Source organism: Lynx canadensis, chromosome A3 (assembly GCF_007474595.2).
Source record: "Lynx canadensis isolate LIC74 chromosome A3, mLynCan4.pri.v2, whole genome shotgun sequence".
NCBI lineage: Eukaryota > Metazoa > Chordata > Mammalia > Carnivora > Felidae > Lynx > Lynx canadensis.
Window position 1 is genome coordinate 533,903 of NC_044305.1, and position 26,727 is coordinate 560,629.

Genomic DNA, 26,727 nt, shown 5'->3' on the forward strand with positions numbered 1-26,727 from the left:
GCTCTGTGCTGACACCACGGAGCCTGCTTGGGATTTTCTCCCTCTCTCTCTCCACCGTCCCCCATGTACATTCGTGCACTAATAAAAAGTGTAAACAGCTACAACAAACAAATAAGTGACACTTTCTTAGGGGAAAAAAATTAGTGAGAATGAAGCATATGAAAAAAATCTGGCCTCAGATCCGTGGTTGAAGGAAAATGTGTTATTAATAGACTGTTCTTTAATAGTAAACCAAAGCGTGATACGGGGCAGTTTCTTGCGGTTGGAGGCAATGTGAACCTTCCATACTCTTCTGTCAGCCCACTGGTCTTGAGTTTGCGTGTGCCTCGTCCCCATGTGTGCTTCTGAGGCTCCCGGTGCAGGAGCCACCTTCCCCCAGGCGCCCTTGCAGTGCTGGAGGGAAAGATCAGCTGACTGCCGGCAGAACTGGAGCCTGTCTTTGTCTTGCTGTCCTGTCTGGTCAGGAGCCGAAGGAAGCAGAGCCTGAGTAGGGGGTGGGGCATGGTGAGGCCATAGCATTCTTGGGCCTGGATGACACCCATAGTCTCACGGCCTCCATGGGGTCCAGGCATCGTCAGAAGGTCTGAAGTCAGTGGCTTGCAAGACAGTGTGACTTGCCTTCCTCTGTAATAAATCGAGAGCAAAATCTCCCCTCCCCTTGGGAGCCTGCGGTGGGCTGGGAATCTCACATGGGTGTTCCTGGGGAGAAATCACCACCCCAACCCCCTGTATACGCTGTTCTATTCTGCTCTCCTGTCGGCCAAGCAGAGCCCAGAGCTGCAAGTTCATTCTTTGGGAGACACAAAGGTGAACACAGGTCCCACTGCCGAGCCTGAGGGCCTATGGTAGGAACGATGAAGGTCACGCAGCAGCCCGAACGCAGAGACCAGAGACCAGGGATGCTGGGTGCCCCCGGACTCGGGCTGATGGCCACAGCACCAGGCAGCTGGTACAGGCACACTGTCACGTGCACGCTCTCTCCTGGGCCACAGGAGCATGGCGTCCGTCCGTCTCCAGCGCCCTTCTGAGCATTCTCCCTTTGACTTTATTGGCATTTACTTCAAGAACGTGAGGACAAAGAAGCTCAGATAAATGACAGACACACAGATTGCGCGTGTATTCTCATATTTACCAGATAATAAAACAACAGCACTCGCACAAACTGAATAGTTTAATCTTTAAAAAAAAATTTTTTTTTAATGTTTACTTATTTTTGAGAGAGAGAGAGTTCGCTCTCGCATGCAGGGGCGGGGGAGGGGCAGAGAGCGAGGGAGACAGAATCGGAAGCAGGCTCCAGGCTCTGAGCTGTCAGCACAGAGCCCGACGCGGGGGTTGAACTCACCACACATGAGATCATGACCTCAACCGAAGTCAGACGCTCAACCGGTTGAGCCACCCAGGTGCCCCTCAGTAGTATCATCTTTAAAAAAAAATTTTTTTTTTCCATCACTGGTTTAAGTACACTCTAAATTATTGAAGACGGAATGAAACTGCCACTCTCCCAATTATAACATCACTGAAATGAAGTCTGTTTGAAAACCTCCAATTTGGGAAATGGTCTTCAGTGATCTTCCTACTGAAGACTGATCACGGGTTCATGCTTGGTTCTGAACAAGGCGTTTGTTTCCTGCCTTCCCTGTGCCCTCAGGGGGAGCACGCAGGGATGAGGGGGTGGGGTTCTCTGGCCCGCTGCTCGCAATGAGAAATCAATCACACCCACATCAGAAGAGTTCATGCTGTCCACCCTGTTCCCTGAGTGGGCGGACAAAGACACCCTCTGGGTGCTGCACCCCGACTGCCCGGTGCAGGTAGGGAGCGCAGGCGGATCAAGGAACACGCGGGATACCGCACCGCTGCAGAGACTCCTCTGGCGTCCTCCGGCCAAGGGCAGAAAGCCTGCCAACTGCCCAGCTCTGGACGGAGCAGATGGAGCTAGATAACCACCGCTCTGAGGCCTCCCCCTGCGCCTCTCAATCAAACAGCAAGGGTTGTACCTGGCTCCCAAATCAAGGGTACCCCATAAAAACTGAGTAATGCTTACTATCTTCTTACGCTCTGGAAAATGCATGGGCCTTACCTGTAATTAAAAGTAATTAGAGTGAGCGCGAGCAATTCTCAGAGCTCCCTAACCCTACATCTGCGTGTGTCTCTTGGCTCAGTGAAAGCTGAGGCCCCGAATTTTAATTAACTTAAATGTAAATGAGGGCGTGTCCAGTGGATACAGGACAGTGCGGCTGGGGGGTGGCAGTCAACAGAACACTGTATGGCGCAGCGCGGACTCAGAAAGAATGTTGAAAGCCCCTTTTAAGGGTTACTATGAGAAAGAAAACCTGGTAATTGCAGCATTCCGACTAGACACGCGGGAGGACACAGACGCAAGCTGCTCTTCTGGCGCCCGCCTCCGGACAGGGAGCCTCTCACACGCTTGAGATGACAAGCGGACCTGCATCAGTTCCTGCCACCGTTCGTACACCTTCCCCCCCGCCCCCATCCTCCAAAAGGCCTCCCTACGGAATCTTTCCGCCCGGGAGACCCGGGCCCACAGCTGTGTGGGCGGACCCCCGCAGGTGCGCCGGTGGGCGGGGCCCGGCGAAGGGGCCGCCGCAGCCGCCCCGCGTCCCGCCTCTGCCGCCCTCCGCCCTCCGCCCGGCGCACGCGCGGCCGGCTCCGCCGGGCCTTATTTCTCGGTGCTGCACGCCTTCCCGCCGAGCGCCAAATAAGTCTCCGGGCCCGCCCCTGCCCTGCGTGCGCGGCCCCGCCGCCTGCGTCAACTAGGAAGCGCGCGCCCGGGCCGCCGCCGCCGCCGCCGCCGCCGCCGCCGAATCCCCAACAAGGAGCGGAGCCCGCGGCCGCCACCGCCGCCGCCCTCCTGACGCCGCCGCCGCCGCCCGTCCGCCGGCGCCCGCGCAGGCCCGGCCGCGGCCCAGGTAAGCGCCCGCGGCCCCCCCGCGGCGAGGCCTCTCGCTCCGCCGCGCGCCGCCGTCCAGTCAGGGGTCCCTGCGGAGCGTCAGGACGTTACGGCGGGGGGAGGGGAGCGGGGGAGGGGCGGCGGCGCGCGGCGGGCGTCACGGGCGTCACGGGCGTCACGGGCCCGCGTCAGGCGGCGTCGGCGGCGGCGTCCGCCTCCATCTTGCCGGAAGGCGACGGGCGGGCTGCTGGGGGGCGATGGGCACGGCCCTCGGGCTGGGCGCGACAAACGCCCCCCCCCCCCCACCTCCGGTCCCCGTCCTGTGGGAGCTGTCTGGACGCCCCCCTTTCCCCCGGCCCGGTGGGCGCCGCGGCCACGCAGGTCCCTTCCCCGCCCGGTGGGCGCCGCGGCCACGCGGGCCCCCTCCGCGGCCAGCGTCGGTTGGGAGCCGTGTGGACTCGGTCCCCGCCCCGCCCCGTGGGCCGTGCCCGTGCGGGCCCATACTGTGTAGGTGGGGGACCAGCGCCAGTAACGACCTGTTAACAAAGTTGATTAAGTTTGCAATTCACTTGGTTGACTTTTACACGGAGTCCAGGTTCTCTCCGCTAAAGCCTCAAATACAAGTGTCGGTTACATCAGTCTTGCTTTGACGTACAGAAAATTAATAGAGCTTAATTGATAAGCATAATTAATAGAGCTTGATGAATTGGGAGATAAGTATACGCCGGGGAAACCATTACCCCATCCTGTCCTTCGCCTCACGGAGTTCCCTCCCACCCTCTTATTTCGTGATGAGAACGTTTAACGCAAGATGTACCTCCTTGGCGAATTTTCCAGTACGTGGTCCGTGTTGACGGCGGGCACCGCGCTGTGCTGTTATGTCTGCACTGGCTGGTGCGCAGCCTGAACTGCTGCTGGCGTGCGTTCCCTCCGCCCGGCCCCTGCTCCCCTGAGTTTTCTGTAGATTCTCAGGGAAGCGGGGTCGTGCAGTGTTTGTCCTGTGCCTGGCTTCCCTCACCCAGCGTGTTGGCCTCCAGGTTCATGCGTGTCGTCACTAGATTACATTCCGCCTACGTACACCACGTTTTCTTTACCCACTCGTCTCTCCGCGGCCCTTTGGTTGTTTCCACGACGCGGCCGCTGTGAATCGTGCTGCTGGGGACATGGGAATGCAGATTTCCCTGGGGCATTGATTTCATTTCCTTTGGATCTGTACCCAGACGTGGATTGTCCGGTCAGGTGGTGGTTTTTAGGAACCCCTGTACTGTTTTCCTCAGTAGCTGCACCGATTTACATTCCCACCAACAGTGCCTGACGTCCTACTACAGCGTCTGTTGGTCTTGTTCACGGTGAGATCCATGGATTAAATCCAACTGGAACATAACAAGATGAACTAGGCAGACTGCTTGTCCCGGAATTGTTTCTTCATAGGAGGTATCTTAAAATTTTTGGTAAGAGGAGGCAGGGCGTCTGGGTGGCTCAGTTGGTTAAGCGTCCAACTCTTGATTTCGGCTCAGGCCATGATCTCACGCTTCGTGAGTTTGAGCCCTGAGTTGGGCTCCACACTGACAGCTCAGAGCCTGCTAGGGATTCTCTGTCTCTTCTCTGTCTGCACCCCCCCTCGAAAAAACAAACATTTAAAAAAAGTTGGGGGAAGACATCCTGGAGGGGGGAGGAATTTGTATACATGCGTACAAGCACGGCAGAGTTTCTATGAATTTAGAACACTACAAAACTACATTCAAGTCTAGGATTTAAAATCACAACCCATTTCATGCCTGAACTGAGAAAGGGGGCCGCCGAGATGCCTTCTCAGAGCCGGAAGACAAATACGTGTGCAGGGGGCCGCACGCTGGCGTGTCTGGCGCAGCCTGGCCGGGTAGGACGCGGACGCTGCGGTTGGCGCCGGGGAGCTGTGGTCTGTGACTCCCTGAGGAGGGCAGGTGAGGCCCAGATGCTCCCAGAAAGGCAGGAAGGACCAGAGGGACCGCCTCCATGGAACAAGGCAGCTGAAAATCTGGATTTTTTTTATGTGAACCCGGTGAACTTTGACAAAGTTGGCAACTCATTAAGTTTGGAAACCCTGGGAGAATCCAGCTAATGGCGCCCGAGGGCCACCACGTGTGACCTCAATTGTGTTCTTAGTGGTGTTTTTATCAAAGGAAAACACTTGTGATCTTGCAGAAGACTCGGGAAGCCAGGTCTGACTCTGATGTCCTGATGTCCTCATGAGACACTAACAGTTTTGTGTCGTTTTCATATATTTATGCTCAAGAATGCTATTTAAAAAAACGTTTCCGAGGCGCCTGGGTGGCGCAGTCGGTTAAGCGTCCGACTTCAGCCAGGTCACGATCTCGCGGTCCGGGAGTTCGAGCCCCGCGTCAGGCTCTGGGCTGATGGCTCAGAGCCTGGAGCCTGTTTCCGATTCTGTGTCTCCCTCTCTCTCTGCCCCTCCCCCGTTCATGCTCTGTCTCTCTCTGTCCCAAAAATAAATAAACGTTGAAAAAAAAAATTAAAAAAAAAAAAAGTTTCCTCGTATCTTACCTCACAATTAATTGGGGTCTGATTGACACTTCAGGAACCCAGGCCCTGGGAGTAGACCCGGGCTTCCGTCCCAAGTCCACCCGGTGCTAGGGGCTCCGAAGGTCACGCTCACCCGCTGGGGAGGTGCGGTTCCTGTGCTGGGGGCTCGATGACACCCTAGTGCCTGCTCGGTGTCTACCTCCCCGCGTCAAGGACTTGAGCCACATTCTGTGGAGTGACTTCCGGGCGTGTTGTTTTGGAAACTTGATACAGTTGCCACTGGAGAGGCAAGAATTCAGTTTTGTGCGTTTATACTGCTTAGTCCTCTGCAAAGTTTCGGAATTTGGGGGAGGACACGGGGTTTGGGGGAGGACGCCGACGTGTAGATCAGATTCCTGCCTTTCTGCAGTTTCGGTTGAAGTGTGACTTTTGTGACCCCGTGGAGCTCTCCCAATGAAAATAGAGGTCCTCGCTTGGTAAGATAGCTAAACCCTGAGAAATTAGCACCAAAGATCGATATTTTAAGTTCAGTTTTAATTAACTGATTGATTAATTAAAGATTTTATTTTTTCAAGTAATCTCTGCACCCACCGCGGAGCTCGAACTCAGAACCTTGAGATAGAGAGTCGCACGCGCTCCACCGACTGAGCCACCCAGGCGCCCCTTGAGTACAGTTTTAAAGTAGACTTTTATTCATGTTTGTGTAAAAGATTTGGCTTCAAAGCTGAAATCTAAAACACAGAAGTTATATTTCAGAAATGGGCAGGAAGTCTGTTGGTGCCAACGAATTCATTGTGGCAGCTTTCCTGGCTAAAAGGCATTGTGAAGACAGCCTTCAGGTCCCGTCCCTGGAGACCCTGCCCCAGGACCCCGTGGCACAGCACATCGTCTCCCTTGGAGCCGTGCGTGTTTGACGAAGGGTGAACTTACACGGACACATCAGAATCAGGACCGCCGTGGTCTAGGGTTTACGTTAGGTTCACCTCGGTGTCATACGTGCTGTGAGTTTCTGGCAAATGTATAACGTCATGTAGCCACCGAGCCACCGATACAGCGTGTTTTCACTGCCCTCAAGTCCCCGTGCATCACCTTTAGCCCTCTCTCCCGCACACCTCTGGCAGCCGCTGATCTTTTCACTGTCTCCCCATTGTGGCCCTCTCAGACTGGCTTCTTTGGCTTAGCGGTGTGCAGGAAGGTCCTGCGTGTCTTTGTGTGTCTTCATAGCTCATTTACTTTTGCCTCCGAGTAATATTCTGTCGTTCGGAACATAAAGCAAACCATCTGTTTCTCCGTTCACCTTTTGAAGGGCTTGGTTTTTCACAGCATGCTTCGAGCAGCATTTCCCCGCTTCAGGTGGGACGGAGAAGCCCCCTACCCCACCATCCCCTCGTGCGTGCTGCGTGTTACTTGTCGTGTGCGTCGCGAGTCCCGCCAGACGGCGCGGAGTGTTTGCTTTCAAGCTGTCGTGTAAAGAACGTAGTGTAGTGTGTATTTCCCCAGATAGTCACCGTTTCCGTTGTTCTTTTCTCGTTCTTGAAGTTACGGGATTTCTCTGTAGAATTTCCCTTCTGTCTGAAGAACGTCCACTACCGGCTCCTTTGGGGCAGGTCTCCTCGTGACCAATTCTCTTACGTTTCCTTCATCTGAAAACGTCTCTGTTTTGCCTTTATTTCTGGAGGATCCTTTCACTCTGGTAGAACCCTGGCAGACAGCTCTCTGCCAGCACGGTGTACGCGCCCCTGCCCGCTGGCCCGTGGCTTTCCGGGAGCGCCCTGTGGCCCCTTGGGTCGCTCTCGACAGGTCGTGCGTCCTTTTTTGCCCGGCTGCTTTTCAAGCGTTCTTACTTCGTCTTTGGTTTTCAGCAGTTTGACTGCCATCCGGGCACGGATTTCTTCAAGCTCGTCCCGTCGGACATTTGCCGGGCTACTTGAACGCGCATGTTTAACCTTTCACTGAACTGGGGAAGCGGTCGGGTATTATTTCTTCACACCATGTTTCCAGCTTCACGCTGTTCTCTTCTTTCCTTCTGGGGCTTCCGTGCTGCAGATGCCCAGCTGTCTTCTACTCTTCCACGTTCCCTGAGCTCTGCTCCTTGTGTTTTTCCACCTTGTTTCTGTGGGTCAGCTTGGGTAGTTTCTGTTGCACTCTGTTCATTTCACTGTTCTGCCTCCGTCGTCTCCTGTCTCTATTCTGACAGTGGGTCCATCCAGTGAGTTTTGTATTTCTGTTGTTATTATGTTTTTAATTCTCAGATCTCCATTTGGCTGTAACTCCTGTTCCTGTGCTGAGACTTCCTATCTTTCTGTTTGTTTCCAGAATATCTGGCTTCATTCCTGAAGCCTGGTGCACCAGCTGCTTTAAAGGCTCTGACGATTCATTTCAGACTGGGCTTTTTTGGATTATTTTTTCTCTTGAGAATTGGCCAGACTTTCCTGCTTCTTTTTTTTTTTTTTTTTTTTTTTTTTTACATTTATTTATTTTGGAGAGACAGAGAGAGACAGAACACAAGCGAGCAGGGGGCAGAGAGAGAGGGAGACACAGAATCCGAAGCAGGCTCCAGGCTCCGAGCCGTCAGCACAGAGCCCGACGCGGGGCTAGAAGTCACGAACTGTGAGACCGTGACCTGAGCTGAAGTCTGATGCTTAACTGACTGAGCCAGCCAGGCGCCCCTCCTGCTTCTTTTCATGTCAGAAAATTTTGGATTGTATTCTGGACGCTCTGAGTCTTGTGTTGTGAGGCTCTGGGTCTTGTTTAGCTCAGAGAGAATGTTACATTTCTGTAACAGCAGGAAAGCGACCTGGTCGGGCTCAGGCTGCAGGTTGTGAGCTCCTTCTGTGGGCAGCGTCCTCACATCAGCTCTGTCTTCAGAGCCTGTGCTGTGCTGTTTGGAGCTGACGTGTAAGTCAGTTCTCGAAACCCTGGGTTTGCCACTTCGGGTCAGGCCCCCTCGCAGACAGGCACTCTTTCCACACCTCCCTACTCTGCACAGCCTCCCCGACACTCTGACCCCAGGGTCCCCTTCCTCCGACCAGAGACCTGTGGCTTTCGTGTGTCCTCAGTGCTGTGAAACCTCAGCACAGTGTCTGCCTTGGGCAAGCGTCGGCATGGGGGCAGGAGAGAAGTGGGGTCCCCCAGCCCTCGGACCAGTGTGCCTCTAGGCCCTCAGCGCTTTAGGAGCTGCTGGGCTACCCGCATCACAGTTTTAGCAGGGACTGGGACTGGCCTGAAGGCAGAGCCCATAGCAGCAAAAGTAATAATAAAAGCAAGGCCCTTCTCCCTTTGCTGTCTTGTGTGGGTTTCCCTTCCATTTCTGCAGACTGGAGATTGGACTTGTCTCCAGATACTTACTGTGTGCAGTTCTGGAACGCAGGCTGCCTCTGGATTGGGGCCGGGGGGACTCCCGTCCACAGGAGTCCACTTGGGTCCTGGTCTCCTGCCCTGTCCCCTGCTGTGTGACCATGGGGTTTTTGGGCCAACACGCGCCGGCTCCCTGCATTCTGCTCAGGGATTGTAGCTGTGCTGTTCCGTCTGCCCTGGAGGAGCCCTCCTGCTGTCATTTCTGTCCAAAAGTAGTGGGCCCAGACTGAAGGGGGGCTCTTGGAGGTGCTGTGAGCTCCGTTGTGCAGACACAGAGACCGCCTGAGACCCCGTGCCCTGCCTTGTGGTTTCCTCTAGGGCTTGGGACCCTGGCGAAAGACCGTGTCGGTCCCGGCGTCTTCTCCTGCTGAGCCATGGCAACCCCGGATGTGAGCGTCCACATGGAGGAGGTGGTGGTGGTGACGACGCCGGACACGGCGGTGGATGGCAGCGGCGTGGAGGAGGTGAAGACTGTGCTGGTGACGACCAACCTGGCTCCTCACGGGTGAGACAGGGCCTCTGTCCTTTGAGGGCCGCTCGGGCCCTGGTGGGTGCCTGGGGCATCACGTGGGGCATCACGTGAGGGCGGGGGCGTCCGGAGTTTCCCGGACTGACTTTTTCCAAACCAGACTCACGTGTCAGTGTGAGCAGAGAGTTGGAGGAGAAATGGAGCCCTCACATCAGCCAGGAGGCAGAGACAGCGCTTTACCTTTGCTTTTTCCTCCTGCGTCAGCACGGTCACGTGGTTCTCGTTTCTGGAGACGCGTGGTCATTTGGCTTTCGATAAGGTGGACAGTGGGAGCAACTGGGAACTGTTTTTGCAAAATGAAGTTGAAGAGCCAGTGAGTTTCTTGACATACCACACGAAAACTGTCTTTTCCTCCTCCTCTCTCATGGTAGATGTGCAGAGAGAGTAGCCATTGGCAAGGAAGTTCACGTCTGACTTGAGGGAGCTGCCTCGTGGGGCAGAATGGCTCCTGCCTGTGTGCCTTCTGTCACCCCTGCCCCCTCTGGAAGGGCTGACATACAGGAGCAGGTCACCCGGGGGTTGGGGGGGGGGACTGGTGGCCCCCTTGCGCTTCCTGCCAGGGGGACCCGGGTTGGGGCAGGCCTGCTGTCGGTGTCCGCTCTGCTGTGTGTGACCCGTTCAGACTGACGTCGGCGCCACGCTGCGGCAGGGGTGAGCTGTGGCCTTTTCCCTGCCCGACAGAACTTTTGAGAGGAAGGTTCTGGACCCAGGACCTGACCTCAGCGCCGACTCCCGTCGCTGGCAGAGAGGATGCTTGTGTTTCCGTTCCTTTGCACAGCCACCTTACGGACCGGGCCTGAAGACTCTTCCTGCCTCACTTGCATAGCGTTGGGGCTGAAACCAGACCCGGCCTTTGTCACCCACCCTCCTGCAGATGGGATGGAGGGAGGGCCGGCTCTTGGTGGGTTGCTGGGTTCCACGTCCAGATACTCAGGGCTTCACCGACAGAGTGTATAACTGTGTCTGGAAACGCAGGGCCTTCCTGTTGGATTTCCTGCCTACGTTCTCGCGTTTACTCTGGTCAGTGTTTATGTGGTCTGTGTCCCAGCTGCGGGCAGGCGGTGAGGGCAGGTTTCCAGACAGCGACACCACCGCCTCTCGTCCACGTGCCCTGCAGTGACCTGCCCTCCCCAGCAGGAGGCGGCGCCCGAGCCCCCTCCCTTGGATTCAGGCCTGTGTCAGGAGCGGACACTCACTTGGGGAAGGCTGAGCTGCCTCCCCCGGGGCAGGCGCCCTGGATGCTGTAAGGAGCCCTCACCCACAGCCATTCTCGCCGAGGTGCTCTGGTCCAGGTCAAGCCTGGCTTCGTGTCCCCCCCCCCCCCATCCAGGTGCCCAGATGACCAAATGGTTGGTCATTTACGGAGGAAAGGAGGGGCCGCATGTGGCTTCTCCCTGGGGGAGGAAACCCCACGCCCCAGCGGAGGCAGGTTTATCTCAAGGGACCTAAAGATATTTCTCTTCTTTTTCTGTGGCAAATTTTACCCTCTACCCTACTGCGTGGAAGCCGAGATTCACCCTTGCTGTGTGTTTAGAAAAGGGTGGGGTGAAGGGCCAGTTAACTGCTTTGTAGGTGCTGAGTTCTTTTCCGGCCGGGTGTTTGGGGGAGAGCTTGGGAGTGCCCCTTGCTTAGGGAAGCCCGCTGGGCCTGCCACCCACCCACCGCTCTGCCCTGGCAATGGGCACGTGGGCCACGCCGGGAAGAAGCGAGTAGCATTTTGTAGATAGCCAGCCATTCCCACGAACATTTGCTCTAAGTGAGGTGGACGTTTTTCAAATGAAATTTGAAGGACAAACGCCAATGACTTTGCCAACTAAAGATTCCTGCCCGCGGGGTGTGTGCGGTGGGCGGGCACAGAGCAGGGCACAGTTGGTCGTGGTGGGGGCCGGACGGCTGGGTTTCCCCAGGGTGGCCCCTGTGGGTGGCCTGCTCTATGTGCACGTGGTCTGCGGTGGGCCACCGCTCTGCGTGTGGCACACCGAGCTCTCCGGGGCTGGTGCTTCCCTGCCTCCCTCTCCTTCCTCGCTCTCTCTGGGGGACGGTCCCGGTTCTCCTCTGCGGAGGGGCCTGCTCCCTGTTTGGATGTTGTCCTTCCTGCTTCCAAACTCTGGCTTGGAAAGACACTTGCCCTGAATTGGCGCGTCCTGGTAGGAGCGCCGGTGTCCCGTCCGTGTGATGCTTCACGTACGAGCCGCTCCTCATAGGCCCCAGACCACGGACTCTGAGTCTGCTCTCGTCAGCTCTCGTCCTGACCCGGCGGGAGGTGGAGTGAGGTCTCGGAGACGCAGAGTGGCTTTGACTGGGCGCCGTGGGCCGAAAGGGGAGTGGGGGCCCCGGCGTCGGCGTGCTGCTCTCGGGGGGCCTGGCCGGGAGCAGGTGCATGTGCAGAGAGGCGGGGAGAGGAGAGCGCAGGGGTGGCCGTCCGACCCTGTGGGAGGAAGGAGGGCTGGGGGCATTTGAGTCAGGAGCGGTGACTGAGACCGTGGGGGGGTGAGAGCGGCCACGTGGGTTCCCGGCCAGGGGAGGGCGCGGGCGTCCGGGAGCCGTTCCCGACGGGGCCCGTGTGTGCGAGTCCACCTCTCCCCGGGGAGGAGGGTGTGCACCGCCCTGGAGGGGAGCCCCGTGCAGGCCCCCGGCTGGCTTCCCGGGCCCTGCTGTGCAGGCGGGCCCGGCTCGAGTATGCTGCACGCATACCCCTCGGGTCGGGGTCTCTGCTGCAGCTCGTGGCCTGCTTTCCTTGGACGCCGTCGTGGCAATCTGAGGGTTCCTTAGACAACAGCAGGAAACAAGCTGTCTGTCCTTGCGTCCTTTCCCCTGGTTCTCTCTGTAAAAAAAAAAAAATTGTTCGTGGTGCTTCCCCCCTCCTCCCCACAGAAAGTTTTTATCTGTATTTTTTAAAGGGAAACTTACCTTCCCTTTTATTCCTGGGGTTTTGCATTTGGGAAAATCCTTTACCGCTTTCAAGCTGTTTAATTCCTTTTCTTCTGAGTTTAACGCTCCTGTGGTTTGCACTTACTCGTGCGTTTGATCTGCACGCAAGTTGCGTGGTGGAACGTGAGGGCAGCTGTGGGCCATCCTTTTTTCTTTCTTTCTCCCGCGTTTCTTGACAGTTTCTGTAACCGCGTGAAGTCATTAGAATAGAAATAGCTTTATTAAAGAAAGAAGAGGAGATTTAAAATTCCCACTTAGGTGTTATTGCCTCCACAGATGTGCCCTGCCGGTGGCCCCGGGGACACTCGGGGAAATGCCCGCTTGGGGCAGCAGCGCAGCGACCATCACCGCAGGGTCCCTGACCGGCACAGCCCCTGCTGAGACCCTGCGGCGCCTCAGGGAAGGGGCGGCGTGCCGGCAGACGGTGCGCCAGGCACGCTGTCTTTGGGGCCAGCTGACGTGTCCCTCCCTCCTAGGGGCGACCTGGCGGAAGACAGTATGGAGACGGAAAATGCAGCGGCGGCTGCCGCGGCCGCGTTCACAGCATCCTCGCAGCTCAAGGAGGCCGTGTTAGGTAGGGAGCCTGCCTTCCCGCCTCTGTGCCCGCAGACGGGTCAGGAGAGGGTTTGCCCGACGACGGTCCTCTGGTCGTGAGGGGCCCTCCTGCCCGAGAGTCCTCCCAGCCGTGGGGGGCGGAGGCCCCTGGCGTTGTGACCGGCAGCAAATAGCCAAAGGCCTCAGAAGTCTTCAGAACGGAATCAGTTTCTCTAGAACGATTCCCAGTAAAGCTTGATTTCATTTCCTTAAGTGGCTCTTCAGTTGAACCACACTCGAACGTGATTATCTTCACGTTACTATCACAAAGTCGCTTTTTGTGACTTTGCCTGAAACTTTAACCCCGGAGGGACTGATGAGTGACGTCGCTGCCCGCCTGCGCCTGTCGCAGTCCCCCCCGGACCTTAACGTCTGGTGTTTGTGTGGCGGCTGTGGTGCTTTTGCAGGAGGTACTTTGGAGAGGTTGTAACTGATTTTGTCTTTCCCCTTTCCCTGTCGATGCACCTTGTGAGAAGTGAAGGTGGCTGAAGAGGAGGAGGGCCTGGAGGCTGAAATCGTGTACCCCATTACCTGCGGGGACAGCAGGGCCAACCTGATCTGGAGGAAGTTTGTGTGTCCGGGCATCAATGTGAAGTGTGTTCAGGTGAGGCTCCGACGTAGCCAGGACGCAGACACGTGTGCCAGGCTGCAGGGGAGGGAGGCCCTCGCGGCACAGCAGCCTTGAAGCAAACAGGAAGACCCCGCTGGGGTTGGAGGGGCGGGGCGTGACCCGTGCCGTGTGTGGCGCAGAAGGCGGCGGTCCCGTATGCTCAGGAGAACAGAGGAGCAGGCGTAAGCCCTCAAAAGACAGACAGGACTGTTGCTGCGGTCATAGGGGAAACCACCAGGAGGTACTGACTCCTTGTTTCTGGAGCGCAGCCGTGGGGAGAGGCTGGGGAAGTGGCCGTGCTCACGCTGGGGGCGCCACAGTCGCCGAGGGGGGAGCTGTCTTATTGGCAGGTTGAATGAGGTGTGTGCTAAAGCGTCTTCCAGATGCTTCCTTAAGCTGGCACAAATGGATGGAATACTCCAGCCGAGGCACTGAGTAAAGGTGGGGCTGTAGAGGGAGGCAGAGCGTCACTCCAGCTTCGGCCTGCAGAGCCTTGGCCTCACACTGACCGCTTCCGCCCTGTAGGGCCCGGTGCTCCCCTCAGCTGTGTGGGTGGGGGGCAGGGATTGTCCCCTGGGATGCTGTTACTTTTCAGGGGTTCTCTCCTTGGTGTTGGGGCAAACCACTAATAACATGCCCCCGGCCCCCCTCTGTCCCTGGGACAGGGACCTCCTGCCCCCCATCTTAGCACTGAGGGAAAGAGGGACCCTCTTGAGGAGCATTCACATTGGGACCATACGGTCTGAAAATTGTAAGCGGCCGGCAGTTCTCCCAGGAATCCTACAGAAGCAAATGAAAACTCCCTTTTGGAATTTGGAAAAACTTGTCTTTATTGGAGGTTTTGAGTAATTTCAGCGAAGTCTCCGGGGAGGAACAGCTCGCTGAAACAAGTGAAACTGAGTTTGCAGGGAGACAAGCACCCAAGCAAGCATGCCCAGAGACCATGGACAGGCCGGGACCCACAGACGCTTCAGGTGTCGGAATTTTGAGACATGGAACATTAAATGAGGTTTAATTTATCTCAAGAAATGGAAGAGAGGCTCGGACATGAGAAAAGCATTAACGTACTTAGAAACACAAACTAGGAATGAAACAAAATAGAACCTTTAGTGGGTAGCTTTTGCAGCAGATTAGACACAGTTGAAGAGATAATTCGTGAACTGGAAGGTAGGAGTAAGGAAGTTATCCAGAATACAATCCAGATAAATAAAGAAGGAATAGAGTCTCAAGAAAAGTTGATACATCGGTTGAATTCTGGAAGGCGAGAAGAAGGGTCTGAGAGCTTTCACAATAGAAGAAAGATCGCAGTCCACAGTCCAAGAGATTTAACAGATCCCAGACTAAATGAATACAAAAAACCAACCAAATTTCAAACAGCTGTGGATGCCAACTTAAAGGCCGGGCTCCATCTGAGACAATTTAACAGCGAGATAATTAACGATAGTCTGAATTATAACTCAAGATAAGAGTCTGTAAGTCTGTATTTATTGCAGTATATTTTATGGCGTTTATGTCAAATAAATAGAAGCGAAGCTCTCGTGTTGGGATGCCTGCTAACAGACGTGGAAATGGATGGAGCCTCAGCCCCAAGACTGTCTGCCCAGACTGGCTGCTGAGAGCCGGTTAGGGTGTTTGTCAGTCTCAGGATAGCCCCCATCAATTGGGTGCTCACTGTAGAGGAAAAATAGGGACTCTGCACGGGAAGCCTGGCAGGTGGCTCATTCACCAAGTGAGGGGACCTCTGTCACAGGGCTCCTGATCGAATGGGCAGTAATTCTCTGGTATTCCCACCAGAAATCCATACCTTGGATCTACTCATGAATAGACATGAGGGACAGACAGTCCACAAAAAATTCACGTATGTGCTTCAGAAATGTCGAGGGCAGGAAGATGAAGGCAGGCTGTTCAGGGAGCAGGTGTGGTGTGACATCTGGGCAGGGTGGTGCCTTGGGATAAATTGCTACAAAGGCTGTTACTGGGACAGTTCGTGAATTCTGCGTGTTGCCTGTTGGTTGGATTACACGTGTGTGTGTGTATACGATTTTTAATGTTTATTTTTAGAGAGAGTGTGCACGCATGAATAGGGGAGGGGCAGGGAGAGAGGGAGAGAGAGAGAATCCCAAGCAGTCTCCGAGCTGTCAGCACAGAGTCCAACTCGGGGCTTGAACCCACAAACTGTGAGATCATGACCTGAGCCAAAACGAGAGCCGGACGCTTAACCGACCAAGCCACCCAGTTAGATACTAAATATTAATGGCAATTTCCTGATCTGGGGAGTGGTGCTTCCCTAGCAGAACCTTTTTTCTTGGGAAATAGATGCAGAACTCAGAACAAGCACCTGAGCCGACAGTTCCCCCCGCCGACAGTGTGGAGGAGTGGACGAGAAGCAGGGGCAGAAAGGTCAGGTGGGGGGGGTTGGGGAACCTGGGAGGGGCAGACGCACATTCTTCGTGCTAGTTTTCCGTTTACTCTGTAAGTTCAAAATAATAGCAAAATAAGTTAGAAACCAAAACCTGTTTAGCGCAGATAGCATCGTAATGGAACTGCAGACTGAGACACAGAGAAGACCCCGGAAGAGCCGAGAGCAGACGGTTACTCAGGAGCAAGAGTCCGCTGGCGGCTGAGCTCCTGGAAGTCCCCAGAGTGGCCGGAGGGCGGTGGCACTGCGTCCTGTGTGAGGGAGAAGAGCTGCGCACGGCGGAATCATCTTTAAAAACTGGAGGGGACGAAACGTCTGTTTGCGCCGAGATTGCGTTTGCCACGAGCGAGGCTTCACTGAAGGGTGTCCTGGGAAGTGTGCTTCAGGCAGAAGGAAAGCGACTCCACGTAGGGGTCCTTAGGTGCGAGAGGGTGTGACGAGTGAAGGAAGTGGAGACGTGTGGGTGATCCGAGCACAAGCGTGTCTCCTGCTCTGACGACACGTTGCAGGAAGACTGAAAACAGAGAAAACATGGCTGCCTGGCGGTGGGGCCAGTGGGCTCCTGACTCTGACAGCGCAGGTGGGCACAGCACCCACCCGAAGAGTGGCGTGCGATCTGCCAACTGGCGGACAAAACTCGGGAAGCCTGCAAGTGCCGGTCAGCCCAGACGGTGGCGGGAGAGGAGCAAAGGCAGCGTGTGGAGGCGAGAGTGGAGGAAAGGCGAGACCCGGGAGAGGTGGACCTGTGGGGTGAGGCCAGGGTGGGCCAGAGACCCAGATGCCCAGATGCCATCGTGTGGGCCACGATGCCCAGATGGCATCGTGTGGGGTGGTGGAGGGGGCAGTGGGGAGAGGGCAGAGCTGATGTCAGGCCTGGGGGGAGGGGAGAGAGGGCATCACGCCTGATGGGGGGGCAGAGCTGATGTCACGCCTGGAGGAGGGGGGAGAGGGCATCACGCCTGGTAGGGGGACAGAGGTGGTGTCTTGTCCACGGGGTGGGAGGCGTCGGGCAGAGGCTCGGCCCAGCCCAGCGTGGGCTTCCTGCCGGCTTGGGCAGCGGCCGAGAGGTACTCTGACTCTGCTGCCCGGGCTCGCAGCCCATCTCCCCGACCGGCTGGGTGAGGGGCCGAGTGGCTTCCTGGACTCGGTGGAAGGAAGTGTGCAGATGCTCCGGAAGTTCAGAGAACCCCTCCCATCGGCAGGGGGCCCCAGGCGGCTTGCACTGGCCGTGACCCCAGTCTGCCCCGAGTCTGCCGGAGATGCTCAGTGCTCTGTGCTCCCAGCAGGATGCGCAGGCTGCTCCCGGCCAGGCCTGAGCCCAGACAGCAGCGGAGGCCCAGCGGCACCTCCGTTTCCACCTCTGCCGACAACCCGGTGACCCCCCTCTCTCCTGCCTGCTTGTTTCCTGAGTAAATGCAATTTTATTCTGATTTTTTTGGTTCCAAGAATTGCTTGCTTAACAAGATCGAATAAGATATTTTAGCTTCTCAGGCCACCTGAGCTCCAACCCTGGGTGACACTGGCCCCAGAACCCTGACGTTGAAGTGGAAGTGTGTGCACCAGTGTGAGGGACACGTGCTCCAGGAGGAGGGTGGGCCGGGGTAGGATGAGGGCAACAGTTCACACCTCCCCCCGCACCCCGTCTTGTATCATTTTCGTGTCACGTGTGTATACGTTACTACTGGAATAAATCACGCACAAGTGGGTTTGCTGAGTCCCATCCGGAAGGGACTGCCTTTCTGAGCTCTCCTTTGAGGGCCCAGGCCCCCAGCTTCTTCCCAGGCTTGGGGGCAGCCGGAGGCCAGCTCCCCGCCCCAGCCCCTGAATTGTTCTTTCCCCGCCGGATCGAGATCGCGGCCGGTTGAAACCTAAGCGTCAGATGGAGAGCAAGCCAGCGGCTTCGGGAGCCACACCACAGCCCTGTCCTCCTGTGCCCGTTCCGGCTGGGCTGTGGCAAAGGGTCGGGCCGGAGAGGTGGGCCACCCCAGGTCGTCCTGACCCTGCTCTGCTGCACTTCCCTCCACAGTATGACGAGCACGTGATCAGCCCGAAGGAGTTTGTGCACCTGGCTGGCAAGTCCACGCTGAAGGACTGGAAGAGGGCCATCCGGATGAACGGCATCATGCTCAGGTGAGGGCCTGCGTGGGGCCAGAGCGCAAACCCGCCAGCCGTCTTTCCGTTGCTCTCTTGCTGGTTTTTGAGCTTTTTTTTTTTTTTTAAGTCTGTTCATTTTGAGAGAGAGAGAAAGAGAGAGAGAGAGAGAGGAAGAGAGAAACAGACTCTGCTGTTAGCTCAGAGCCCGACACAGGGCTTGAACTCACAAACCCTGAGATCATGACCTGAGCTGAAATCAGGAGTCGGATGCTTAACCGACTGAGCTACCTGGGTGCCCTGGTTTTTGAGCTTTTTAAGCTGAGGCACATTGTAAACAGGATGAGACCCGGCGGTGCCCAGGGACAGCACCGGCCCAATCCCTGCCTGCACGTGGCTTCCAGGCCTGCGGGTTTGTTGTGTCAGTTTGCTGTCCCCGCACCACCTCCCTGTGTGCTGCCATGACAGAGGAGGTACTCCTGTGTCTCTGGGCACGCTTGATCAGGGGCCTGTGTCTCTGACCCGTGGTTCGTGTCCGTCTGGCCGATCGTCCCTTGCCGGCCTGGCCGGCCTGCCTCCAGGGATCCCGTCTAGACCACACCTGAGTTCGGGGGCCACGTGTCGGTCTTCGTGTAGCTCCCTGACCTTTCCCGTCATTGGATGAGGTTGTGCTGGGTTGGCACCAGTGCCTGCCTGTCGATGGCGGTGTGCTCTTGGTCAGGTCTCCCTTGCTCCTAGACCTCCTTTTCCCTTTAGGGTTAATCAGGAATCTGGAGGAGGGTTTGGGCTGGCTCTCCGCTCCTTCAGTGACATCGAGTCCCAGAAAGGAGAGGATTGGAGTTTGTGCCTCAGTCCCCCAAGGGGCCTTTTGCTCGTTTGTGTGGGCCAGTTCTCAGGCAGCTGCGAGGCCAGTGCCCGCTCTGCCGGCCACCCTGGGTGTGTGTGACCCGTCCCCAATGGACTTCTGTCCCCTGCCTGTCACCGTGAAACAGGAATGGTGGTGCCCCTTCTCAGAACCCTGAGGACAGAGTCGAGGCTGTAAGTTTGTCCCCCAAGAGTGTAGATCCCCAGTATTCGTGTTTCCTATTTCCTGCTTGGGCGGTAACAAACTCACCCCGCCTGATGGGGCCAAGGCCACCTCTGCTGGCTGTTCCCACCCCCACCTGTGCTCGCCACACAGCCCCTCCTGTCTGGGGGCCGCTGCTGTCTGGGACAGTGTCTGGGATAGCTGGACTGGGTCACTCTGCTGCTGAAGGGGCTGCTCGCCTTCACGTGTTTACTCTCGGGAGAAGCTGTGTCAGCTGTGTTTGCTGCCATGGGACTGCCTGTAGCCTCTGCTGAGTCCTGGACCGCCGCCCTGTTCAGTCTGCCCGGGAACCACCGTCCGGGCGGCCAGAGACCCAGTGGGCCTGCCGCTTCGCACCCTTGCACTTGGCCCCGGGTCCCCTCCTTCAGCGCTCATGACTCTTCTCTACACCCTGTCCATTGAGCGAGCCCCTGACTTTCTGGAAAACATCTCGGTGGCCCAGCTGTGAGAAGGCCACGGGCTATTTCCTTGGAAGAGGCCCCGGGGGGAGGTGCGCCCTGGGTCATCTGCAAGCCTTGAGGTCAGGCACGCTGTCAAAGGCCCAGCAGTGCAGAGGTCCCGTGGAGGCACCTCACCCTCTCACAGGTTGAGGTGGGTGAGTCGAGACATCCCCAAACTTAAACCCAGGCCCTTCAGAGAGGCCGTAGTAAGGGCCTCCCTGGGACGGCTGTCCCTGGCAGGTGGGGGACATGCTGTGCTCTGCTGAGAAAACCGAGGCCGGGGAGGGAGCTGCCTTGAGTGCGCAGCGAGAAGCCAGAGGTGCTCGCGCCGCCCTGCCCTGTTGTGCGTGCGCAGGGCCGGGCCGCTCCTGAGCATCTCTTCTGCCTCACGGTCACCTTGTGGGTGCACTGTCAGCACTTCTGGTAGCCGTGGGTGCTGCCCCGGGGCCAGTGGGCGGCGGAACACCCCTGGAGGGCCCAGCCCCACCCTGCTTGAGTGGGCATCTCCGGGATGCCTGCCTGCGGGGCCCTCCTCTCTCTTCCTGGGCACCAGGCGGCAGGGTGGCGGTCCCCACAGACCTTCCGCTTCTGCGGCAGGCAGTCCCCACGCCGGCTGACAGAATTTTGGCTGGAGGGTGTCGGAGAGGCCTGTCTGGAGCCTCAGTGGCGCCTACCGCCCGCCTGGTGGGGGCGTGTCCTCAGTTGGCCAGTTTACCTGCCCCTCCTGGGACCTGCCCCCAGGACCTGGGGACACCTGAGCCGGGTCAGGGGACGTCAGTGGGGTCCCCTCCGGGCCCAGCCGCACACCTGGAGCCCTGGCCGCGTCCTCAGTCTCTGGTCTCCTTCGCCACAGGAAGATCATGGACTCCGGGGAGCTGGACTTCTATCAGCACGACAAGGTCTGCTCCAACACGTGCCGCAGCACCAAGATCGACCTCTCGGGCGCCCGCGTGTCGCTGAGCAGCCCCACGTCCGCCGAGTACATTCCACTCACGCCTGCCACGGCCGACGGTACGCGCCGGCACGGAGGCTTCGTTCCGTTCTTTCTCTTTTTTTGTGTTTGACTTTGGAGAAAGAACGAGCGGGGGGGGGGGGCGCAGAGACGGAGGGAGAGGGAACCCCAGGCAGGCTCTGTGCTGTCCACGCAGCCTGACGCGGGGCTCTGGCTCATGAACTGCGAGATCGTGACCTCAGCCGGAACCAAGAGTCAGACGCTCAACCTACTGGGCCAGCCAGGTGCCCCTCAGAGGCTTGGTTCTTGCCGGCGATTTGATCCAGTCCCCCTCCGGCCGTCCCACGGAGGTGGGCCTCTGCACACCCGCTCCCGGGCAGGGCGGCCTGGCCTTCCCCTCCCCAGCTCGGCTAGTCCCTCCGGGCCCACGCTGTCAGCACCGCCCCCTTCCTCCCTGAGAGAGGCTAGCTGAGTTGCCCTTTTCATTGACAAGGAAGATTCAGGTACTTTTTCTTGTTCGGTCATCTTCATTATAAAATACGATAACTCACGTGTGGAAAAGCCTGTGAAGTACGGCAGCACAGGTGTCCAGTGCCCGTCACCAGCCCCGACCGGTTCAGGGGTGCCCCCACGTGGCCGGCCCAGCCTCCCGCCTCACCCCCCGGGGCTGCACAGCCCGCAGCCTCTGGCACTCCACTCACGTGCGTGTTTCCTGCAACTTGGGTCTTGACTGATGTGTTCGTGACCTTCCACGTTGACGCCTGCAGCTGTGCCCTGTGGATGGACTAAGTATTCGCTGGAGGCCTTCTAGCTGTTGGGAAGAAATTGTTTTGAATGCTGAAGTTAGAGTGAATTAGGTCCCTAGTCCCCTGTGCTGTGGCCTGGTGATAATTGCCTGGGGTTGCCCTTCCGTTGAGGTCACCTGCCTTGTCCCTCCCTTGTCTCTCTACGGGGTCGGGCTGTGTGTGCCGCCGTGTGGCCAGGGGCCGTCCTCGTCGCTAGACAAGACGGTGGCCCGTTGAGGGATGTTGGGAGGACGGTGGAAGAGGCCGGGGCAATGGTGACGCTGTTGTTGACTCCCGACGGGCTGGCCAGACTGCAGAGTCCTTCCTGGCAGCTCCAGGAACACGTCGGTGCTGGTGGCCAGAGGCTCCGGTGGCTCCAGTTTGCAATGACGTGGGGCCTCGGGTCTTCAGCTTGTTTCTGGGCACAGCCCCAGGCTGGGCCCGGCCTGGCTTCTCGGATAGCACAGTGCAGCGTGGGGACGGCCCGAGTCCCAGCCCAGCCCTCTCCCCGCTGCTGGTGGGCCAGTAGCTCTCACGAGAATAGGGCTGCTACGAGGTGATGGGGTTGTGGGTCCAGACGGTCCGCTCTGCCTCATGAAAGTCAGCCAGGGTGAGCGATCTCGTCTCCAGGAAAGGACCGGGCTCTGAGCGCTCCAGGCAGCGCCACGGTGTCCCAGGTAGGCAACGTCGGGTTTAGTTAAGATTTAGCTCTTTGAACCCTGTCACCACTTGATGGTTGGGACAGGCCCGTCTGTTGCTCTTTGTGACTCACCCACGTGGTGGTTTGTTCAGCCCGAGCCAGCGGTGTGATTAGTCAAAGATTGTGTAGCATCCAGACCGTGGAAAAGATCCATTTATGCCCCAAATTATCCTAAGCATGTGATATTCCCTAGCGGGACATCTTTGTTGGTCGTAGAGGAGGCCTGCGTGAGGCTGGGGAGCTGACGCAGCCTCGGCCTTAGGCCACGGGTCTGCGTGAAGCCGGGCCTCCGTCACAGGCAGCCCCACGCGGCCAGGCGCCAGCTGTGTGCGCAGCTGTGCGGGCCCCAGAACTGAACCAGAGGGTGCGCCAGTGTGGGCGGCGCGGGTCCCTCTCAAAGTCCCACGTCTCCTGACCCGGGGAGGTGCAGGGCCGCGTCGAGGCCTTGGGGGTGCTGGCAAGGGCGTAAATGCCGCCAGAAGAGCAGGATGTGGGCAGTCGTGGAAGCTGGCGATGGGGTCGGGGAGGCTTCCTTAGCTCTTTCTTGGTCGTGTGTGTCTGGAGACATCTGCGATTAAGAAGTTTGACAGAGGCAGGTACACGTGTTTGCGGATTCTGTGAAAATTGGTGCGAGGGGGAGATTCAGAGCTGGCGTTTCGGTGGCGGGTTGGGAGGCCTCTCGTTGTCAGGCAAGGCTCACTGTGGCTCCGTCTGGGTTGCAGTGAACGGGTCTCCCGCTACCATCACCATAGAGACCTGTGAGGACCCCGGTGACTGGACCACGGCCATCGCAGGTACGGGTCCCGCCGGGCAGGCGGGCTCCTGGTGGGTGGCAGTGTGGGGGCGCCAGCGCATGCAGGGCATCCCTGGAAGGGGTGCAGGCGGGCCGGAGGGCCTCCCGGAGGAGGTGCCGGTGTGGAGCGCAGAGCACTGCCTGCAGGGCCTCGGCCCCTGATCCACAGCTCTCTGCCCCTGCCTGGGGTTAGAGGCCTGCAGGGGCTGCTCTGTGCATTCTCCTGAGCCCATCCGCCCCCCACAGATGACACATTTTCCTTCTGGCGAGGGCTCAAGGATGCTGGTCTGCTGGACGAGGTCATCCATGAGTTCCACCAGGAGCTGATGGAGACCATGAAGGGCCTGCAGCAGCGGGTCCAGGACCCTCCCCTGCAGCTCCGAGGTGAGGGGCTTGTGTCTGCCTGGCATCTTCCACTCTGTGCGGGGGTGGGGGGAGGGCAGTGCTTGGTGGCCTCAGGGTGCCAGATATGCAGCCTGCCCCCGCTTCGCCGTGGTTGAGCGTCTGGTGGCGGAAGAGGGCCGTGTGTGGGACGCCGTGTGTCCCTGGGACTCCTCTGTCAGGCCGGGCCCCATTCTCAGCGTGTGCTCGCCCTGCCCTTTAAGATGCCGTCCTCCTCAACAACATCGTGCAGAACTTCGGCATGCTGGACCTGGTGAAGAAGGTGCTGGCCAGCCACAAGTGCCAGATGGACCGCTCCCGGGAGCAGTACGCCCGGGACCTGGCAGGTGCGTCCGGTGGCCCCAGATAGGGACTGTGGGAGAGGCCGAGAGCCTGAGGCAGAGCCGGGGAGTCGGGAAAGACCAGCAGAGCCTCGCGCTGTCATGCAGGGAAGCCGTGACGCGGGGCCGGAGCGTGTGGAATTCAACACACGGCTATTTACGGGGAGAACTAGGCAGGGGGGCGGTGATTAAGAGTCACCTCTGACATTTGTGCCTGTCTTTCCGGGTCTCCCTCGGCGTCTACACTTGGGGAGCTTATGTGTGGGTGTTGACCTGCTTTTTATCCTGCCGTGTCACAAGACCTTTCGCGCAGAGATTACAGAGTTTGGAGGGTTAGGATGGGGAAGGTCTGTCCCCTCGTCCAGCAGCTCGGAGGGGCAGTCAGTGCAGGCCCCACAGAGAATGTCACTGTGGGAGGCGGGGTGGGGCGGGGCAGGGACAGAGCATCACTGTGGTGTCAGCACAGGCCCCTGGTCAGGGTGTGTGTGGTCTGACACTCTGTTCCCTCCCTGTCCCTGCTCTGCGTGCCGTGTCCCTGCAGTGATGCTCCCATCCCCCCGTTAGGCTTGCCCCCCCCCCCCCCCCATCCCCACGGTGATGCTCTGTCCCTGTCCTCCCGCAGCCCTGGAACAGCAGTGTGATGAGCACCGACGTCGAGCCAAGGAACTCAAGCACAAATCTCAGCACCTCAGCAACGTGCTTATGACACTCACGCCCGTCTCCCTGCCGCCCCCCGCGAAGCGGCCGCGGCTCGCGAGGGCCACGTCCGGGCCGGCCGCCATCGCCTCGCAGGTGCTCACCCAGTCTGCCCAGATCGCCCTCAGCCCCGGCGTGCCAGTCTCCCAGCTGACCGGCGTGCCGCTCGGCAAAGTAGTGTCCGCCCTGCCCTCCCCTGCGCTGGGCAAGGGGCCCACGCAGGCTGCTCCCGCCGGCTCGCCAGCCTCGCCGCTGCTCGGGGGCTACACGGTGCTGGCCTCGTCGGGTGCCACCTTCCCCAGCACGGTGGAGATCCACCCGGACGCATCCAGCCTCACGGTCCTGAGCACGGCCGCCATGCAGGACGGCAGCACTGTGGTCAAGGTGGTGAGCCCCCTACAGCTGCTCACCCTGCCCGGCCTGGGCCCCACCCTGCAGAACGTGGCTCAGGTGTCGCCCGGGGGCAGCACCATCGTGACAGTGCCCACAGGGGCCGTCGAGAGCGCCGTGGCCGCCTCGGGCCCCGAGGAGCACACTGCCACCATCGAGGTGGCCGCCATGGCGGAAGGCCGAGAGCACAAGTAGACGTGGGTGGAGGACGAGGCCTGCCGTGGGCACAGGGCCGGCCGCCTCTCCTCAGGCCGCGGCCGGGCGGGAGCACGGTGCCGGCGCCCTGCGGGCCACGTTGGGCTGAACCAAAGAGAGGAAACACCAAAACAGACGGCGAGAAAAAGGGATCGAACACAACAGACCTGTGCGGTCAGCCCTCCACTCGGAGCCTCCTCCCCCTTCTTTCTTGGGAAATACATTTTTCCATCTGTTGCTTGTTGATACTGTTTACACGTCAGGCCTGATGAGGAGCCGGACAGAGAGGATGAGGAGGCAGAGCCGGGGAGTGGGGTGCGGACTCTGTGGGTGCGAGGGGCCCCTGGGTGGGCCGGAGCCGGCTGGGGGAGGGGGTGTCGCTAACACATGTCTTGGGAACCGTCCCCAAGTGTGGAAACCCATGGATCCTATGGATTTGGTTTCTTCCCACAGTTTTCTGTAGGTTTAGTGTGGCCTGGCACCCTGTTCCCCTGTCTCCGGGACAGCGTGGGTGCTGCTGCGGGTCTGCGCGTGGCCCCGGTCTCGGGGTGGGGGGGCTGGGACTGGAGTGTGGACCCAGGGCCCTGACAGCTTGAGTTTGCCATCTGCCTTGGGGCGAGAACGGGGCAGTACCCCCACCTCCCTCTGCCCGGCAGGTGCTCAGCGCCAGGGGCCGTTGCACACGCACTGTGGGTGTTTTTAAGTGAATTGTTTAGTAGGCTTCTTGCAAGAGTCAAATTTATAGCATTTTCAAACTAAACAATGCTGAGTGCCTAGGCTTCCCGAGTTCGCTCTGGGTTCCAGAGTGTTTTGTACAGGACCATAGGGATGGCCCGCGGGCGACTGTGCTGGTGGTTCCTGCTGTGAGCTGTCAGCACCAGCAGGCCCCCCCCCAGGGGAGTGTGACGGTGGCTGTGCCCCTGGGGCTTTGGTCCCCGGGGGGGGGGGGTGGTAGGGTGCAAACAGAATAAGTCAGGGGCGGAGGAAGATGTTTGGGGGCTTAGTGTCGACCCCTGTGCTCAGTCCACTGGTGGGGCCACCGTGACAGCTTGGCCCCTGGGCTCCCTGGGACTCCCCTGGCCCCCTGCTGGCTGACACTGGTGCCTGAGGGCACTTGGGAGGCCCAGACTGCCCACGGGGCACGGCCACGGCCGCCATGGGCTGTCAGCAGGTCTGTTTGAGACCCAGGAGGAGGACCAGGCAGGGGTCCCCTGGAGACCTGGCGCCCTCTCCATCAGGACCCCACGGCAGGCCCGAGCCTTCAAGTGGCAGGTTCCCGTGCCCCCCCGCCCCCCAACCCTCCAGATCTTTTGCCTGCTGAAGACCCTTCCTTCTCTAGGGGAAGGCAGGGGGGAACTCCAGAGACAAGCCACTGCCCCACTTTGTGCTTTGAAGGGAACTGGGTTGTTTGTCCGTCCTTCCATCTGTCAGGTGCCCCAGAACTACCTGAGCGGGTGGGTCTTGGCCCCCGAGTCAAGCCACTGGGGTGGTCTTTTTCCGTTTTCTTTCTGTTGCGAACTAGTTTGTTGTTGTCATGGGTCAGCTGGTGTCTACACTCCTCTCCACTGAGTCCTGACGCCTTCGGCAGTGTGACCCCGCGGGCGTGGGCACAGCCCAGCTAGTCCTGCCCGTCTGCACCAGCTCAGACCGTACAGGAAACTATGTGGCTGATAAGACCACGGTTTGCTCTTGGAGCCTTTGTCAAAGTCGGGCGCACCCGCCCCCTTTGAAGCTGCCACCCCTGCTCTCAGACCACAGGGCACTGGAGGGAAGTTCACACCAGAGCTTCAGAAATGACCGCAGCCCCTCCCCCTGCCTGGCACCTGTGCCACCCCGGGAGGGTGCGAGCGCCCCTTCCAGTCCCCTGGGGCCAGAACCGCAGGCTGCTTCTGGGGGGCAGGGTCGGTGCCTGGGGCAGGGAAGCATCCGGGTTCTACTTTGTACGTTGTTTTGCAAGTATCTGCTTGGTACTTTGATTTAAAGTAAAAACATTTTTCGTAATTTG

At 58.6% G+C, this 26,727-nt stretch overlaps 1 protein-coding gene across 3 annotated transcripts; it reads left to right on the plus strand.

Annotated features, from left to right (window-relative positions):
- Window positions 1-2,873: 2,873 nt before the first annotated feature.
- On the plus strand, window positions 2,874-26,727 carry GMEB2 (glucocorticoid modulatory element binding protein 2). Of its 3 annotated transcripts, XM_030309180.1 has the most exons (10): window positions 2,874-2,927; window positions 9,107-9,293; window positions 12,725-12,822; window positions 13,316-13,446; window positions 17,898-18,001; window positions 20,343-20,500; window positions 22,649-22,720; window positions 22,966-23,103; window positions 23,325-23,447; window positions 24,064-24,722. In XM_030309180.1, exons 2-10 carry the CDS (start codon window positions 9,163-9,165, stop codon window positions 24,720-24,722), a joined length of 1,614 nt encoding a protein of 537 aa, XP_030165040.1. In that variant the 5' UTR covers window positions 2,874-2,927; window positions 9,107-9,162. The 3 variants fall into 3 exon arrangements, with proteins under 3 accessions (XP_030165040.1, XP_030165041.1, XP_030165042.1); XM_030309181.1 differs by lacking the exon at window positions 2,874-2,927 and having other exon boundaries at window positions 9,163-9,293; window positions 24,064-26,727; XM_030309182.1 differs by lacking the exon at window positions 2,874-2,927 and having other exon boundaries at window positions 9,163-9,293; window positions 13,319-13,446.

Bases quoted from the DNA above. Each gene is read 5' to 3' on its own strand.
- GMEB2 (XM_030309180.1), top strand. From the start codon at position 9,163: ATGGCAACCCCGGATGTGAGCGTCCACATGGAGGAGGTGGTGGTGGTG. The intron at 18,002-20,342 runs GTGAGGGCCTGC...CCTTCGCCACAG, and splicing joins ATGAACGGCATCATGCTCAG to GAAGATCATGGACTCCGGGG. The intron at 22,721-22,965 runs GTACGGGTCCCG...CGCCCCCCACAG, and splicing joins CTGGACCACGGCCATCGCAG to ATGACACATTTTCCTTCTGG.